The sequence below is a fragment of the Zingiber officinale genome, chromosome 4A, assembly GCF_018446385.1.
Source record: "Zingiber officinale cultivar Zhangliang chromosome 4A, Zo_v1.1, whole genome shotgun sequence".
Classification (NCBI taxonomy): Eukaryota; Viridiplantae; Streptophyta; class Magnoliopsida; order Zingiberales; family Zingiberaceae; genus Zingiber; species Zingiber officinale.
The window spans coordinates 81427499-81447521 of record NC_055992.1 but is presented as its reverse complement, the minus strand read 5'-3'; the positions used below and the strand labels follow the sequence as shown (position 1 = coordinate 81447521).

The window sequence follows — 20023 nt, the reverse complement described above, 5'->3', positions numbered from 1 at the left end:
TTATTACTAATAGAAAAGGGTACACGAGAATGTTTTGCCAATTCACAAACATCACATTGAAATTCAGAAACATCCAATCCTTGAAAAGGATGAGGAAACATGACCGTTAAAACTCTAAAAGAGAGATGACCAAGACGTTTGTGATGCAATCAAATATTATCCTTATTAGAAGAATTGTGAAAGGACAGAGACAAATTATTCTTCTTAGTGGATTCAAGGTAGTAAAGACCACTATGTTCCTTAGCAAGTCTAATCCTCCTTCCCGTGTCCTGATCCTGAAAAACACAATAAGAAGGGGAAAAAAATGGCATGGCAGTAAAGTTCAGTAGTTAATTTTTGAACGAAAATAAGGTTAGCAGACAATTTTGATACATGGATGACGTTTTTGAGGATAAAGTTAGGAGTAAGATGAACAATTCGAAAACCACTAAGCTAAAGATCCATTGGCTATTATAATTTTTTTGTTACTTGGGCTAGGGTGATAAGTGTGAAAAATTTGAGAATTGGGGGTTATGCAGTATGTGACATTAGAGTCTATTATCCATAGGTTATCAAATAAATTGTTTGAGGTATTCATACAAGAAGAGAGTGACTTGAGAGAGTAAAAGAGCATGCGCTTATCAAGAGAACCCAACAATCCTTGAAGTTTTTCAATTTCTACAATGTTGAATCTGCCCAGGATTAAATTGTCTTCAATATGGGATTACTCGATTAGGTGTGCTTGAGATTTGTGTTGCCTCCCATGACTTCCCCATTCTCTACTTGGTGGTTTACCATGTAGTTTCCAACATGTCTCTTTGGTGTGACGAGGTTTTTTACAGTAGTTGCACCAAAGATGAACTTTATTGTTGGAGTCACACCATACTTTCTTTCTCTTGCGAGTCAGTTTTGGCAGCAAGGGTTGATCCAGCCATGGGTTGGCGCCCAAGCATCACACTTCGTCGACTTTCCTCAGCCTGTGGTAGAGAGATCACCTTTGCTAGCGACGGTATGCAGTCTTTGCCAATGATTTGGATTCGGACTTGATCAAATTCAGGATTTAAACATGCCAAAAAATTATATACACGCTCCTTTTCAATAAAATTCTTCAAAACAGCAGCATCTGAAGCACATTACATCTCAATTACTTGGTAGTAATCGAGTTCTTGCTACAAATTTTGCAAAACCATGGAATATTCAGTGACTGATTTATCTCCCTGCTTAGTAGCACTTGCTTTGACTTTGAGTTGATAAACTTGGGCAGCATTACGAGCTTTTGAGTAAGAGCGGGTAATGCAATCCCAAATTTCATGAGCAATAGAGCGTATCACTGATGAATAGTTCCATGGAATCCTATAACCAAGACATAATCATAGTCTTCTTCATCTCATGCCTCAAAACCTAGATAGTCGTGGCAGGTCTGTCCTAAGGATATGACTAAGTTTCCCTTTGCCTTTGAGGTACGTACGAACTTAGACCATTTCAAGTAGTTCTTCTTGTTGATTCGATTGGAAGCTCGAATATTCTATAGATCATCATTTTTCTGGATTGAACTATTGTCATCAAACACAATAGATTGGCTAGCGTTGTTGGAAATAGTTGTTTGAGAATCAGCCATAATGAAGAAATGTAGAAAAAAGAATTAACAATGAAGGCTAAAGTTCTGATACGATGTGAAAAAATGTGGATAGAATTGATATTACTTTAAATTTTTTCACATTCAGAATGGGATGACAATAATATACCAAACAAATACTTGATATGCTTCAACATATGTTAAAGTATGGTCAGATGAATTTAATTCCCTTAATCATTGTTCACTTAAATTTAAGTGTTAATCATGGCTTGGAGTAGACAACTCCATGAAGGTGTAAATAAATTTTTAGCTAAAGACGAGGAATTATAAGAGAGAGTCTTTTCCCCTCATAGTATACTACGAGTTTAGTGAAGATCATGTAGTTCCATGTGTGATGATCCATCCGGTGAGAGAATTCACTCATTAAATTAATTAGGCTAGACAACCAACCCAAAGAGCTTAAACTCTAAGTTAATAGTAGTTAGCCCATCTAAGCTTATTAACTTTCTTTATTAGCCCACAATTGAGTGTATGAAAGTAAGCTAGGGTGTCATGTAGTACCAAAATTGAATCTTCAAATCACAAAAATTTGGGACAAAATTGGCGAAGCATTGGTAACTTTTTCAGAGAAAATAAGCCCATATAGAGATTGAGAAGGTGGAATATTCCATCGATTAAAAGTTATCATTTAGAAATGACATCTTTTTTATAAACTCAACCATAAATGAACAAGGAAATAAATAAATAAGGAAATACATTTATCTACATTAATTAACTACCAAGTTAAAAGACACCCCACCAAAATAAGATCACTACCAAATAACTCAAAACCATAATTTGAAATTTGAATCCTATTTCTAATCTACATCATAATTTGTAATTCAAAATTTGTCCCAGTTATTTGTTTGCATCACTTATTGTAACGACCCGTACTAAGCTGTAAGGCCGGATCGTCACATTATATTGTTTCTAACTATTCTTAATGTGCGGAAAACTGATCTGATTTAAAATTTTTGCTAACTAATATAATTTTTTTCTGTTAATTGCTATTCGATCTGGAATTCATGTTTAAACTATATCTTGAATACTGTTCCTATGCTAAGGGAGATAATCTAGGCTTCCCATATGATCAAGAGCTGAGATGAGGGATTTCCAGCTGTTATCAGGCCTTCCAATCGATCGGTGGATCGATTGAAGTCGTTTGATCGATCCACTAATCGATTGAGCGTGCTACTGTGCACGGACAAGATTCTGGATCGATCGGCTGATCGATCCATCCTGACCAATCGATCCCTTGATTGATTCAGCGCGCTACTGTGCGCGGGGTAATATTCTGGATCGATCGACTGATCGATCTAGACTTGTTGATCGATCCGGTGATCGATTCCAGGGCATTCTGTTTGCGACAGAACGCGTCCGGATCGATCGGCGGATCGATCCCGGAGCTTACTGTTCGCGGTACAAGCTCCTCAATCGATCAACTGATCGACTGAAGACCCCCAATCGATCGGCTGATCGATCGGGGTTTCTGATTTCGTATCAGGAGTCCGATTTCAGCACTGTTTCGTGCCAAATTCACACACATGAGTTCTAATATGGCTATAAACATACCAATAACAATTAACTGACATTCTAAGCATGACATAGTGCATAATTCACTAGTTCAGGGCATTTAAACATACTAAGTGCGGAATGATAAAATGCTAGAAAGTTCTAATGCTTAAAACAAACCTCGCTAGATCCCTAAGATCTTTATTCCAAGTTCCTGCCCACACACATCTTTGTAGCATTGCCCTCCAGCCTCCGCTAGTCCATCTTTCCTTTACCTTTATCTGCAGTATAAGGAAAAAAAGTATCTGTAAGCTTACGCTTAGTAAGAAACCATCTACCTCACAAAACATGCAAACGATGCACTTTATGGTTTTAAAACATGCTATTTGAAAAATATGCTGAACCCTGCTAAACATGGATTCTAAAACATGACATAATCTCATACGATACATGGCAACCATAGCTAAGCATAAAACTATCATGATGATTCATAAGACTAAACTGAAATGAAAGCTGAACTACACTACTGCTAACTGATGCTAAGCTGCTCTGTATTTTCATAAACTATTTTGTGAAGTTTTGAAAACTAATTATCATAAATAGATGAAAATACATAATCATGCTGCTGTTGGGCCCGACAACTATACTTGCTGTGCGCGCATCCCTAACTAGATCCGAGGTTGCAAATTCCGAATTTAGTAGAGTGTATTAGGTTATCTAAACCTAGGGACGACTATGGGAGCCCAACCCAATGGACATCTAGTCCAGTATAGTGCCACTGCTGAAAATAAAATACTGGTTATAACTGAATTTTTCTTATCTTGCTATTTCTAGGTTATCTGAGCCTAGAGCTAGGTTGTCTGAACCTAGAGGCGACTGTAGGAGCCCACCCATTGGACCGTAGTCCCATATAAGCTGTAATAAACTGCATACACTAAATAAATGCCTCTATTGCATTTAGCTAAGCTATTAAAGCGTCTAAGTTGCCGTTTTTCCTGCGCTGAACATATTCTCGAACACTTGGTGTGCGCTATTGCGCAACCTATGTGTCACAAATTCATATGCTACTAAACTAAAGCATGAAATCACACGAGAACTACTTATACTGCAGGTGAGGGGTTTCTTACCTCCTGCGCTAGTTTTTCTTACAATCCAATCGCTAGGTTTTCCGGTGGAGACGATTCCCTCGACGATCCTCTTGCGTCTACGTGCTCTTCTCGTGGAGAGGGACGCCCTCGTGTCGGAGTCGTTGCCGGAAGGTGCCCTTACGTCTCTAGGAGTGAAACCCTAGGTCTCTTGGGGCCTTGGTGTGCCGTGAGGTGAGGAAAAGGAGGGGGCGGCGTGAGGGTTGAGGAGGAGTTGCCGAAACATGAAAAACTCAATCCCCACTTAAGTTTCCTATTTATATTAAGTGATTAATTTCACCCCAACTCAATCATAAATATTATTGTTCCTCTCTTCTTTCAGCACACCCCTGCTGGGGCCACATGGTTACTAAAGCTATCTATAAGTCGTAGGGTTCGCTAGGTCTCGGGTTCGATTCCCGCTTAAGCGGTTTTACGTTTTTATTTATTTTTGCTACTTCTGTTACTCCAAAAATTCTATAAAAATATTCTAAAATTCCAGAAAAATCATAAAATATTTCTAAAATTGATTTGAGAATTTTTGGGCGTTACAATCCCCCATACCTTATCAAAAGTTCGTCCTCGAACTTAGAATAACTCTGGGTACTTCTGTCTCATACTGGCTTCTGTCTCCCAAGTTGCCTCTTCTACTGTGTGACTTTGCCAAATAACTTTCACTAATGGTACTTCCTTGTTCCGCAATTTCTTAACTGCTTGGTCTATTATCTGAATAGGTCGACTGTCATAGCTGAGGTCTTCGCGGACTTGTATCGACTGGGGCTCAATCACCTGGGTGGCATCTGGGATATGCTTCTTCAGCATAGAGACATGAAATACATTATGGATAGCTTACATCTCCTGGGGTAGCTCTAGCTCATATGCTACTTTGCCAACTCTCCTAGTGATGAGGTATGGTCCCACATATCTGGGACTTAGTTTGCCCTTCTTCCCAAAACGCATTACTCCCTTCATGGGAGCTACTCTGAGGAATACTGTATCCTCAACTGAAAATTCTAAGGGTCTGCGCCGTATATCGGCATAGCTTTTCTGGCGGCTCTGAGCTGTCTCTATCCTCTGGCGGATCTGCTGTATAACTGCCGTGGTATTTGCTACTAGATCTGTCTAAAGCTCTAGTTCTTTCTGTTCACCACTCTCATACCAGCAGATTAGAGATCTACACCTCCGCCCGTAAAGAGCCTCATAGGGTGCCATACCGATAGTGGCCTGGTAGCTGTTGTTGTATGCAAATTCTGCTAAACTCAGATATTTACACCAACTTCCCTTGAAGTTTAGGGCACATGTTCGGAGCATATCTTCGAGTAGCTGATTTACTCGCTCCGTCTGACCATCTGTCTGAGGATAGAAAGCTGTGCTGAATTTTAACTTCGTGCCCAATGCTGACTGTATACACTCCCAGAAGTGTGATGTGAATCGACTGTCTCTGTCTGAAATAATGGTTCGTGGGAGTCCATGTAGTCTAACGATCTCCTTGAGATAAAACTGAGTTAGCTGTTCCTTGGAGTAGGATATCCTGATGGCTAAGAAGTGGGCTGATTTAGTCAGTCTGTCAACTATTACCCAGATGACATCATAACCATTCGTGGTTCTGGGTAGTCCCACTATGAAGTCCATGGAAATATCTTCCCACTTCCATTCTGGAATCTGAATAGGCTGCAAAACTCCTCCTGGTCTCTGATGTTCTGCCTTAACCCTCTGACAGGTCAGACAGGTGCTAACATATCTAGCGATGTCTCTCTTCATCCCAGGCCACCAAAAACGTTTTCTTAAGTCTTGATACATTTTGGTAGAACCAGGATGCATCGCATAAGGAGTCCTGTGTGCCTCGTCTAGGATCTTTCTTCGTAGTTCCTCCTGATCTAGAACACAAAGTCTGTCACCAAAGTACAATACCCCACTATTGGACATTCTGAACTCTCCACTTTCTGATTCTGCTATCCCTTGCTTGATTTTCTGAATTTCAGGATCCTGCTCCTGAGCTGCCTGAATGTCACCAAGCAGGGTAGATGCTAATGTCATAGTAGAGAGCTGTCCCACTATAAGTTCGAGACCGAAATCTGTGATCTCCTTCTGTAGGGGCGGTGACATGGCTGCTAGGGATAGTAAGGTAGCATTGGACTTTCTGCTAAGTGCGTCTGCTATCTTATTAGCTTTTCCTGGGTGGTAGAGGATGTCTATGTCGTAGTCTTTGACTAGCTCAAGCCATCTACGCTGTCGCATATTCAGATCCTTCTGAGTGAAGAAGTACTTCAGGCTCTGATGATCTGTATACACTCTGCACTGAGCTCCATACAAGTAATGTCTCCAAATTTTGAGGGCGAAGACAACTGCTGCAAGCTCGAGGTCATGAGTAGGGTAGTTCTTCTCATAATCCTTGAGTTGTCTGGAGGCGTAGGCGATCACCTTGCCATTTTGCATCAGTACTGCTCCTAGTCCCAATTTAGAGGCATCGCTGTAAATATCAAAGCTGTCTGTGTTTTCTGGTAGAGTCAGAATGGGTCAATCTCCTTTTTAGCTCGCTGAAGCTGTTCTCACAGTCCTCTGTCCACTGAAATTTTCTGTTCTTTCTGGTAAGAGCTGTCAGTGGGGAGGCTATCCTGGAGAAGTCCTCTACGAATTTTCTGTAATAGCCCGCTAGTCCTAGGAAGCTTCTGATTTCACTGGCGTTCTTAGGTCTTTTCCAGTTACTCACTGCTTTTATCTTATTGGGATCTACCATCATACCATCCTTGGAGATAATGTGACCCAGGAAGGCTACCTGATCAAGCCAGAATTCACATTTCGTGAACTTGGCGTACAACTGGTTCTGCTGAAGGGTCTGCAGTACTATCTTCAGCTGCTTTGCGTGTTCTTCCTGAGTTCTGGAATAGATAAGAATGCCATCGATGAATACGATAACGAACTTATCTAAGTATTCTCTGAATATCCTGCTCATGAGGTCCATGAAAGTAGCTGGAGCATTCGTCACGCCAAAGGGCATGACTACGAACTCATAATGTCCGTATCTGGTCCTGAAGGCTGTCTTGGGTATATCATCTTCTTTGACTTTAACTTGGTGATATCCCGATCTGAGATCTATCTTAGAGAACACTGCTGCTCCCTTTAGCTGATCAAACAGGTCATCTATTCTGGGAAGAGGATACCTGTTCTTAATCGTGACTTGATTCAGTGCTCTGTAATCTATGCACAGGCGCATGCTCCCGTCCTTCTTCTTCACGAACAATATAGGCGCTCCCCATGGTGAGTGACTAGAACGTATGAAGCCCTTGTCAAGCAGCTCCTATAGTTGCTCCTGAAGTTCCTTCAGTTCTGCTGGAGCCATGCGGTAGGGTGCTTTGGAGATGGGATTTGTACCGAGAATAAGCTCTATCTCAAATTCTATCTCCCTGTCTGGTGCTAGACCTGGTAACTCCTCAGGGAAGACTGCTGGGTAGTCACATACGACTCGGACCTCTGCTAGCTGTTGGTCCTTATCCTAACTGGCATTGACTACATGCGCTAAAAATCCCGTACATCCTGAATCCAATAGTTTCTGTGCTTTCAGAGCTGAGAGAAATTTCTTCGCTTTTCTCTTTGGTTCTCCGCTATACTCAAATTGTACTCCTGTTTCAGGTTGGAATATGACTTTCTGTTTACGGCACTCGATAGAGGCACCGTATCTGATCAGGAAGTTCATTCCGAAGATGACATCGTAATCAGTCATATCTAGCACTATCAGATCACAAAAGAGTTCTCTGTCTGCTATAATGACTGGCACAGCTCGGAGCCAGTGTGTGGATGCCATAATTTCTCCTGAAGGTAGTGTTGTCAGAAATTGACTACTGAGTACCACTGGAGGTATCGCTAACTTTTCGGCAAATGCCCTGGATATATAAGAATGAGTTGCCCTAGTATCGAATAAAACAGTTGCACTTTGCTGTAAAATACTAATCTGACCTGTAACAACCGTCGAGGCATTCGTTACGTCTTCTCTAGTGAGTGAGTAGATCCTCGCATTCGTCGTGGCTGAGGGGGCTTCTAATCTGCCTTGGCTGATGTGTGGACCGTCTAAAGCAGCCTGCATCTGATGCAACTGTGCTGGCTTGACTTCGTACTGAATCGGCTGTGGTGGAGGAAAACTGGTCTTGTTTGGGCATTGTTTAGCCATATGCCCTTCCTGACCACATTCGAAACATCCTCGAGTGCCCTTGCGACAAACTCCTAGATGAAATTTTCCACAAGTGGAACACTTGGGATAGCTGGGCTGTTTACTAGCCGGTCCTCCTTTTGGGTAACTCCCTGGTTTGCGTTTGTTGCTGGAGTTCCCTTTCCAGTTAGAGCCGTGGGAGCTGTGACCCTGGTGTTTCTGAGTACCTAAGCCTCCTTGACCTTTGGACTCTGAGAGGGCTTGCTTCTGTTGCTTGATGTTGTTCTGGTAATGCTCGGTGGTTAAAGCACTGCTTACTAGTTCCTCTGTGGTTTACGGCCTACGGACACCGCTAGCCACATTCATTGCTATTTCCGGCCTTAACATTTTGAGCATCAACCGGACTCGTTCCTTTTCAGTGCTGACTAGTTCAGGGCATAGACGAGCCAGTCTGTTGAATTTCCTCACGGCCTCCTCAACTGAAAGGTTGCCCTGACGGAATTCAGTGAACTCGTCGTAGTGGCGGTTTGTGACCCGCATATGGAAAAACTCCTCGAAGAATTCCCTTTCGAAGTCAACCCATGTCATCTGATTCACTGGGCGCTTCACTTTGATTTTCTCCCACCACATACGTATCAATGGCAGATATTATGGCCTATCAAATATGGAATTTACTTTGCCATAATTGTGCTAATTAGCTGTGTATATATTATTACCTGGAGTAGATTATTTGTAATTAGTACATACTTAAATTAGATTATCAGTAATTAATATGGTAGCTATATTTACTTTGTTACTAAAGATAAATGGTAAAGCAATTCTATTTAATGAGAAAGCTCCGGAGAAGAAAGGGACAGTTTTTTCTGGAATTTCAAAGCTGTTTTGTCATGGTATCAGAGCCAAAGGAAGGCTGAAATTTCTTCTGCCCTTAAAGCTCTCTGGTTTGTTTCTTTTGGGTTGATTTCCAATCAACAATTTTTTTTCTCTCGGTTGATTGACTTGTGATTGAGAGTTTGGATTAAGATTTCTGTTTTTCTGGATTGACTTGTTTTTCGGATGGCTAATGAGAATTTTTCTGGAAGAATACCTACGGAGACTTTGGCAATCAAATTTACCGGAAAGAATTATGCAACATGGGAATTTCAGTTCCGGATGTTTCTGAAAGGGAAGGAGCTTTGGGGTCACATTGATGGGTCTTTAATGGCTCCTGAAAATGCTAAGGACCTTGGTCAATGGGAGACAAAGGATGCCCGAATTATCTCTTGGCTTCTCGGATCCATCGAAGCTCATATGGTGAACAATTTATGTCCTTTTAATACGGCTAAGGAGATGTGGGATTACCTGAAACGAATATATCATCAAGATAATACTGCAAGGCGATTCCAAGTAGAGCTTGAGATTGGTAACCTCAATCAAGGTGATCTTTCTATTGAGAAATATTATTCTGGATTTCTTAATCTTTGGGGTGAATATTCTAATATTATATATTCAAAAGTACCAAAGGAGGCCTTAGCTAGTATTCAGGCAATTCATGAAGTTAGTAAACGCGATCAATTTTTAATGAAATTGAGATCAGACTTTGATGTTGCTCGGGCTGGATTGCTAAATAGAAATCCAGTTCCTTCTTTGGATATATGTCTTGGAGAATTGTTGCGTGAAGAACAAAGATTGGCTACCCAAGCTGTTCTAGGTGCATCACTAGAAAAATCTACAGTTATCAATGTTGCTTATGCTGCTCAAGGGAGGAACTGTGGTAAGGATCAACTGCAGTGCTATAGTTGTAAGGAGTTTGGACATATTGCTCGCAACTGCAGTAAGAAATTCTGCAACTATTGTAAGCAACATGGGCACATTATCAAGGAGTGTCCTACACGTCCGGAAAATCGACGAACCCAAGCTTTTCAAGCTACTATTCCAAATCTGAATGTTATTGGTCCTACATCTACAGTCACTGGCACCAATCAATCTGTTCTTACGCCAGAGATGGTCCAACAGATGATTCTCACAGCCTTTTCTACTCTTACTCTTCAGGGCCAAGGTATGAATATTTCTTCTTCATGGATTGTTGATTCTGGGGCGTCCAATCATATGACTGGGTCACCTGATCTGTTGCATAATGTACGACAGTATAATGGCTCACAAAATATTCAGATTGCTAATGGCAGTAATCTTCCAATTACAGCCATTGGTGATATAGGGTCTTCTTTTAGTCATGTATTTATCTCTCCTGGGTTGTCTACAAATCTAATTTCTGTTGATAATCACTGTGATGTACATTTCTCTCGTGATGGTTGTATTGTACAGGATCAGGTGTCGGGTCAGGTGATCGCGAAGAGGCCTAAAGTGGGAAGATTATTTTCGTTGCAGTTTTCTGTTCCTAGAAATTTGTCCTTCTCTTCTATTGTTACTGCAAATAAGGCTGATATTTGGCATAAACGATTGGGCCATCCGAATAATGTGATTTTATCTAATTTAATGAAGAATGACTTTCTTGGTGACAACATTCAGTCTTTTAAACATCTATTACCTCTTGCCTGCACTACTTGTAAACTTGGGAAAAGTAAAGTTCTACCTTTTCCTACTCATGGTGGTCGTGCTAAAACATGCTTTGAGATAATACATAGTGATGTTTGGGGCATTACTCCAGTTACTTCCCATGCACAATATAGATATTTTGTGACGTTTATTGATGACTATAGTCGATTCACGTGGATATATTTTCTACGTAGTAAAGCTGATGTGTTCACTGTTTTTCAAAAATTTCTGGCTTTTATTGAGACACAATTCTCTACGTGCATTAAGATTTTACGGTCTGATAATGGTGGTGAATATCTATCACATGAATTTCAAGCCCTTTTGCAAAACAAAGGTATTTTATCACAACGGTCATGTCCTTATACTCCCCAGCAAAATGGGGTGGCTGAACGAAAACATCGTCACTTATTGGATATGGTACGCACACTCCTCCTAGAGTCCTCAGTTCCGCCTACATTTTGGGTGGAAGCCTTGTCTACTGCTGTGTATTTGATTAATCGGTTGCCCTCTCAACAACTGAATTTTGATTCTCCTTACTATCGTCTTTTCGGTATGCATCCTGATTATCACATGTTGCACACATTTGGGTGTGTTTGTTTTGTCCACTTGCTGTCTCATGAGCATCACAAGCTTACAGCTCAATCTGTACGGTGTGCTTTTATGGGTTACAACAATATTCAAAAAGGTTTTCTATGTTATGATGCGATTGCTAATCGTTTGCGTATTTCCCGAAATGTGATTTTCTTTGAGCATGAGTATTATTTTCCGCAACATGTTTCTCCTTCTGGAAGTGTTCTTCTTCCTCATTTTGAGAATACCTCTCCATCAATTGATCGTTTTATACCTGGCGTTATATATCAACGACGAAAAGCTCACCATCACAAACTCTTCCCGATCCTAATCTAATGGTTCTTCGAAAATCCTCTCGCACTCGTCATCCTCCTGATAAATATGGTTTTTCTGCCACTTTAGCTGATACTACAGTTCCTACCTCTTATTCGCATGCGACTAAGCAGACATGTTGGGTTAAAGCTATGCAGGATGAACTTCAGGCTCTTCAGGAGAATCACACTTGGGATATTGTTCCTTGCCCAAGTGGTGTTAAGCCCATTGGTTGTAAATGAGTATATTCTATTAAGCTACGATCTGATGGCTCAATTGATAGATATAAAGCAAGGCTGGTGGCACTTGGTAATCGCCAGGAGTATGGAGTGGATTATGAGGAGACATTTGCTCCTGTAGCTAAGATGACGACAGTGCGACTTATCCTTACTATTGCTGCTTCCAAGGGATGGTCATTACGACAAATGGATGTGAAAAATGCCTTTTTGCATGGAGATCTTAAGGAAGAAATTTATATGACTCCACTATCAGGATTATTTTCTACACCCTCTTCTGATGTTTGCAAACTAAAACGTTCACTCTATGGTTTAAAGCAGGCTCCACGTGCTTGGTTTGACAAGTTCCGCTCTACGCTTATTAATTTCTCTTTTGTCCAAAGTCAGTATGATTCTTTTTTATTCCTGTGCAAAACTGTAAAAGGAATCGTCTTGCTCCTGGTATATGTTGATGATATTGTTATTACAGGGTCCGACTCTGTCTTAATTTCTCAGCTTCAAGAGCATCTTCAGGGGTCTTTCCATATGAAAGACTTGGGATCTTTACACTATTTTTTGGGGCTTGAAGTACACTCTAGTCCAGCTGGAATTTTCTTACACCAACATAAATATCTTCAAGGGATAGTGGCTTTGGCTGGTCTACAGGATGGTCGTTCTGTTGATCATCCTTTAGAGGTGAACGTTAAATATCGCCGTGATGAGGGTGATTTTCTCCCAGATCCATCTTTATATAGACAACTAGTGGGGAGCTTGAACTATCTGACTATTACCCGGCCTGATATTGCCTTTTCTATTCAACAAGTTAGTCAATTTCTACAAGCACCTACACATCTTCATTTGGCTGCAGTTCGACGCATTGTTCGCTATTTGCATGGCACTTCTTCCCGGGGACTTTTCTTCTCTGCGGGCTCTCCTATTCGTTTGGTTGCATATAGTGATGCTGATTGGGCTGGTTGTTCTGATACTCGACGCTCAGTTACAGGTTGGTGCATGTTTTTGGGTACCTCTCTTATTGCATGGAAAAGTAAGAAGCAAGATCGGGTGTCTAAGTCTTCCACAGAATCAAAGTATCGCGCTATGTCCTCTGCTTGTTCTGAAATAGTTTGGCTTCGGGGACTGTTGGGTGAACTTGGGTTTTCCCAACTTGAACCTACTCCACTTCATGCAGATAATACTAGTGCTATTCAAATTGCTGCAAATCCAGTATTTCACGAACGCACCAAACACATCGAAGTAGATTGTCATTCTATTCGTGAGGCATATGATGCTTGTGTCATCACTCTTCCACATATAACCACTGAATTTCAAATTGCTGATGTGTTTACTAAAGCTCTCTCCCGACATCGTCATCACTTTCTTATTGACAAATTGATGCTTGTTGATCATCCAGCATCAACTTGAGGGGGGATATCAATGGCAGATATTATGGCCTATCAAATATGGAATTTACTTTGCCATAATTGTGCTAATTAGCTGTGTATATATTATTACCTAGAGTAGATTATTTGTAATTAGTACATACTTAAATTAGATTATCAGTAATTAATATGGTAGCTATATTTACTTTGTTACTAAAGATAAATTGTAAAGCAATTCTATTTAATGAGAAAGCTCCGGAGAAGAAAGGGACACTTTTTTCTGGAATTTCAAAGCTATTTTGTCAATACGTGCGTCTCCTGTCAGACAGAAAGAGGCGCACTTCACCTTCTCATGTTCTGGCCAGTCCAAAAGCTCCATCGTACTCTCTAGTGTTTTGAACCAGGCTTGAGCATCCCATGGTTCACTGGTGCCTGAGAAATTCTCTGGCTTGACTTTCTGTCACTGGATCAGATAGGCTTCTCTCTGTGTTCCTGCTGCTGGGGCCATTGGTGCTGCAGGTTGGACTGGTGGAACCTCTATCACTACTGGAGTTGCCAAGTTAGGGTCTGGAGTGACAGTGGGAGTGTTCTGCTGATTAGCCCTTAAAGTAGCTATTTCCTGTTGCTATTCAACTAATTGTTGCTGTAACTGAGCCACTACTGCTGTAAGGTCTGGAGGAGGCACTGAACTGCCTGCCTCTTGCTGGGGCTCAGTGGCTGGTGCCCTTCTAGCTGGGCGTCCTCGTACCATTTCTAGAGACATAGAGGACATACATAACTAATACAATCATAATTGCGTAATTACTGTTATCATGTTAAATACTATTATAAACAAACATGCTTTAGTTATCTCTAAATATGAAACAAGACATAAGTAAAGTGAGAGATGTTCTTACTTGGAAGCTGCAGGTTCAATGCTGATGTGTGTATAGGAAGTATGGAACTTTTTGCTCTGATACCACTCTGTAACGACCCGCCTTCTACTGGCTAAGCTGTAAGGCCGGATCGTCACATTATACTGTTACTAACTATTCTTAATGTGCGGAAAACTGATCTGATTTAAAATTTTTGCTAACTAATACAATTTTTTTCTGTTAATTGCTATTCGATCTTGAATTCATGTTTAAACTACATCTTGAATACTGTTCCTATGCTAAGGGAGATAATCTAGGCTTCCCATATGATCAAGAGCTGAGATGAGGGGTTTCCAGCTATTATCAGGCCTTCCAATTGATCGGTGGATCGATTGGAGTCGTTTGATCGATCCACTAATCGATTGAGCGTGCTACTGTGCACGGACAAGATTCTGGATCGATCGGCTGATCGATCCATCCTGACTAATCGATCCCTTGATCGATTCAGCGCGCTACTGTGCGCGGGGTAATATTCTGGATCGATCGACTGATCGATCCAGACTTGTTGATCGATCCGGTGATCGATTCCAGGGCATTCTGTTTGTGACAGAACGCGTCCGGATCGATCGGCGGATCGATCCCGGAGCTTACTGTTCGCGGTACAAGCTCCTCAATCGATCAACTGATCGACTGAAGACCCCCAATCGATCGGCTGATCGATCGGGGTTTCTGATTTCGTATCAGGAGTCTGATTTCAGCATTGTTTCGTGCCAAATTTACACACATGAGTTCTAATATGGCTATAAACATACTAATAACAATTAACTGACATTCTAAGCATGACATAGTGCATAATTCACTAGTTCAGGGCATTTAAACATACTAAGTGCGGAATGATAAAATGCTAGAAAGTTATAATGCTTAAAACAAAACTCGCTAGATCCCTAAGATCTTTATTCCAAGTTCCTGCCCACACACATCTTTGTAGCATTGCCCTCCAGCCTCTGCTAGTCCATCTTTCCTTTACCTTTATCTGCAGTATAAGGAAAAGAAGTATCTGTAAGCTTACGCTTAGTAAGAAACCATCTACCTCACAAAACATGCAAACGATGCACTTTATAGTTTTAAAACATGCTATTTGAAAAATATGCTGAACCTTGCTAAACATGGATTCTAAAACATGGCATAATCTCATACGATACATGGCAACCATAGCTAAGCATAAAACTATCATGATGATTCATAAGACTAAACTGAAATGAAAGCTGAACTACACTACTGCTAACTGATGCTAAGCTGCTCTATATTTTCATAAACTATTTTGTGAAGTTTTGAAAACTAATTATCATAAATAGATGAAAATACATAATCATGCTGCTGATGGGCCCGACAACTGTACTTGCTGTGCGCGCATCCCTAACTAGATCCGGGGTTGCAAATTCCGAATTTAGTAGAGTGTATTAGGTTATCTAAACCTGGGGACGACTATGGGAGCCCAACCCAATGGACATCTAGTCCAGTACAGTGCCACTGCTGAAAATAAAATACTGGTTATAACTGAATTTTTCTTATCTTGCTATTTCTAGGTTATCTGAGCCTAGAGCTAGGTTGTCTGAACCTAGAGGCGACTGTAGGAGCCCACCCATTGGACCGTAGTCCCATATAAGCTGTAATAAACTGCATACACTAAATAAATGTCTCTATTGCATTTAGCTAAGCTATTAAAGCGTCTAAGTTGCCCTTTTTCCTGCGCTGAACATATTCTCGAACACTTGGTGTGCGCTATTGCGCAACCTATGTGTCACAAATTCATATGCTACTAAACTAAAGCATGAAATCACACGAGAACTACTTATACTGCAGGTGAGGGGTTTCTTACCTCCTGCGCTAGTTTTTCTTATAATCCAATCGCTAGGTTTTCCGGTGGAGACGATTCCCTCGACGATCCTCTTGCGTCTACGTGCTCTTCTCGTGGAGAGGAACGCCCTCGTGTCGGAGTCGTTGCCGGAAGGTGCCCTTACGTCTCTAGGAGTGAAACCCTAGGTCTCTCGGGGCCTTGGTGTGCCGTGAGGTGAGGAAAAGGAGGGGGCGGCGTGAGGGTTGAGGAGGAGTTGCCGAAACATGAAAAACTCAATCCCCACTTAAGTTTCCTATTTATATTAAGTGATTAATTTCACCCCAACTCAATCATAAATATTATTGTTCCTCTCTTCTTTCAGCACACCCCTGCTGGGGTCACATGGTTACTAAAGCTATCTATAAGTCGTAGGGTTCGCTAGGTCTCGGGTTCGATTCCCGCTTAAGCGGTTCTACGTTTTTATTTATTTTTGCTACTTCTGTTACTCTAAAAATTTCATAAAAATATTCTAAAATTCCAGAAAAATCATAAAATATTTCTAAAATTGATTTGAGAATTTTCGGACGTTACACTTATCCTTAAAAAAGCTTGTGTTAGTGACATGATATTATGAACCATGTGCACCGACTTCTACAAACATTGATGATTTAGAGAATTTAAAGTGGAAAGCATCGTCTCTTTACTCCATTATTTTATTTAAAGTATATTCTTTACTTTATGCAGATCAGGGTAGACTTTGATGACAGGAGTAGCTGGGAATATTTGTTCAAAGTGTATTGGTTAACTCTTAAAGTAAAACTATCACTCACGACAGAAAAGGTTACTAATGCTAGAAGTTCATGGAAAGGATTTGATGCTTCTTTGTGTAAAGAGGAAACATCTGATGAGTTATATGATGCTAATGACGATGAAGAAGCCAGTTCTGATGGTTCTTCAGGACTTCATCAATACATTTCTTCGAAGAAAAGAGTTGGGAGAGGTTCTAAAAGCTCCATCAATAAAGAGCTTGCTGCCAAAGGCATTGAGAGGGAGAAGAAATATTTTTCTGAAGACAACAGATGGGCTTCACCAGTGCTCTTAGAATTTGTGGCACATATGAAGGATGGTGACAATTCTGTTCTTTCTCAATTTGATGTTCAAGCCCTTTTGCTGGAATACATAAAGAAAAATAACCTTCGTGATCCTCGAAAAAAAAGTCAAATTGTGTGTGATGGAAGACTCAAAAATTTGTTTGGTAAAGAATGTGTTGGACACTTTGAAATGTTAAAGCTTTTGGAGTCTCACTTTTTAATCAAAGAGGTTCAACAGACAGGTACTGATGATAACCAAGGAGCTATTGATTCTGATCGTGGTCATATGGATGATGAAGTATACAGTAATCTAACAAATCTAGGTTCTGATAAACGCCAGAAAAACCGTAAAAGAGTTGGAGAGAGAGAACTGCAATCTAATCTTGATGATTATGCGGCAATAGATGTCCATAACATTAATCTTGTTTATTTACGTCGTAGTTTGTTGGAGGATTTAATCGATGATGCCAAATTCACTGAGAAGGTTGTTGGCTCTTTTGTTAGAATAAGGATTCCAGCTTCTGGTCAAAAGCAAGAGATGTATAGGCTTGTTCAAGTTATTGGTAAGTTTTACTGATCATAGCTTCTATTCAAGATCAAAGTCTTTCTTAGGATCATGATTTCTATATACAGGCACACATTTAGCTTCTGAAAAATACAAAGTGGGCAAGAAATCAACTGACATTGCTCTGGATATTTTGAACTTAGACAAGATGGAGTCTTCATCCATTGATGCAATCTCAAACCAAGGTTTTACAGAGGTTGAAAGTTTAAAAAACACATTTCCCTGGATTTTGTTTAATTTCTATTTGATTTTGTCTTTATGCTTACCTAATATGCATTTTAAAGGTACGTTTTTTTTATGCCATATACATCATACCATAATTCATTAACTTTTCAAAATGTAAAATTGTCATCCCATTTCTTAAAGAAAGACTTAAATGGAGGACCTGCCCTATGGTCTAAAGTCTGGATTTACTTTTTTGCATTGCTTGCAGAAGTGATTGAAGATAAAAGTTTACAAATGTTTTTATTTACTCAGCTATAAACAATAAGGCATTTTTTAGGTGTATCGTATGAACATCTATGAAAGTGTCCACTCAAATTCAATCTATGGACTGATGTTTTGTTGGCATGGAAGTTATCTTGGTACTTGATGTATATACTGACCACAGGTGTAAGGTGTTTGTCTCTTTGATGTGGAGGCACTTTCAAGCATAGTTATAAAAATTGGACCAGACCGGCCAAATCAGCAGAAGCCAGAGCATTGGCCCTGATATATAACTGTATAAAAAATGATATCTTGAATCGCATTCGATGATGCTTTATTTCATATATCAATGCTGAACATATCTGACCTTTCCCTATGTAAATCGAGGAGGAACAAAATAAACAGAAGAATGAATAATGCATTTAGCTCTCTAAAGTCATCTATGGTTCATAATTTGAATTTTTTTTCCCTTCTGAAGTCCTTGGGATTATTCTTATATTTTCAGGAGGAATGCAGGCGCTTGCGGCAGAGCATAAAATGTGGCTTGATTAGAAGATTGACTGTGGTAACATGTGCCATTTAGGCTAATAGTTCAGAGTCATTTGTTTTCCCAATACCTTTTCTGAATCTCTTTTCCATTTTCAATGCCAAGGGGGATCTTTTGACAAAAGCCAAAGCTATACAAGAAGTGAGAGTTAAAGATGTGAGTAAATCAACAAAAATTTTGTTGTATCAAAAAGTTTTCTGTTAATGATTCCTGAATAATTACATGGTTCATGAATTTTGTGATTGAGCTGCAGTGGTTAGCAAGTGAGACACTGCGACTCAATCATCTTCGTGATCGAGCAAGTGATTTGGGCCAGAGAAAAGAATATCCTGTTAGATCAAATGTGGTGTTTTGAGTATCTTACTCTCCTAATGAGGCTTTTCTATATTAATTGAAATTTACAAATATAATCTTATCCCAAACTATTTGCTAAAATTTATTGTTTCAACTATGTTGAATTTTGATGATTTTGATCTTCTTAACAAAATTCTTTTATGCAATTGATTTTTTTTGATGACCTGCATGTTTGTTTATGTTGTTATACTCCTTTAGATTTCTATTTTGGCGGATTTATGGATTTTTATTCTGTTGGTTGCTAATTGGAACACCGTTTTGTTTCCCCTGTACAAAAATTTGTACAAACACAGAACTTAACCTAGCTACCCATGTGCTCTACTGAAGTTAGACTTGAATTGCAAACGATGCTTAACATTATTAATCCAAGTTGCTTTTCAGAAGTTAAACTTGGATTGGAAACGATATTTAACATTTTTACTCCAAGTTTAACCTATGCGTTCTTCAGAAGTTAAACCATATTACAGAAGTTAATTAAATATCTATTTCAAATATTGACTTCCAGGTTAAACATGGCGAGGCACTAGACCTTATTGGTTATGGGATTATCCACCACTTCCTAGACAAAACCTTTCAAAGAAATTGGATATTTAACTTCTTACAGAACCCTAGGTTTAACTAAAGAGACCTCAATAGAAATACAAGATTGAAACACGAAATCGAAACACGAAATCGAAAACCTAAAAACGATAGCCTCTTGTGTTGGTATTTCAGGATCCACACAAAGAAAACAAACTAGTACACAGCGGGATAATAGACTAGTTGTACCTTTCTTTGTAGACAAAAGACCTCTTGATCTTTTGTTGTATTCCTCTCCTCCTCTTTGACGTCGTGTGGGTGACGATTTACCAAGATGAAATCCACCCGAACCACTTCTTCTTCTCCAAGACTCTCACCAAGGGATGCTAAAATAGGAAATTTCCTTCTTCTTCTTCTCCTCCAAGCAACCGAACACCAAGTGTTT

General features: G+C 40.0%; 1 protein-coding gene and 1 long non-coding RNA gene across 2 annotated transcripts in view; both read left to right on the top strand.

Annotated features, from left to right (window-relative positions):
• LOC121972462 (zinc finger CCCH domain-containing protein 44-like) overlaps positions 1-18171 on the top strand; it is a 32294-nt gene extending 14123 nt beyond the window's left edge. The window contains exons 4-6 of the mRNA XM_042524128.1: positions 16821-17730; positions 17801-17928; positions 18166-18171. Of these exons, the coding sequence (XP_042380062.1) occupies positions 16821-17730; positions 17801-17928; positions 18166-18171 (1044 nt within the window). The remainder of the gene's footprint in view (positions 1-16820; positions 17731-17800; positions 17929-18165) is intronic.
• Positions 18172-18661: 490 nt separating this feature from the next.
• Positions 18662-19021, top strand: LOC121970030. Its single transcript, XR_006108822.1, has 3 exons — positions 18662-18723; positions 18811-18861; positions 18959-19021. It is a non-coding gene; the product is annotated as an uncharacterized LOC121970030 (long non-coding RNA).
• The last annotated feature ends 1002 nt before the right edge of the window (positions 19022-20023 follow it).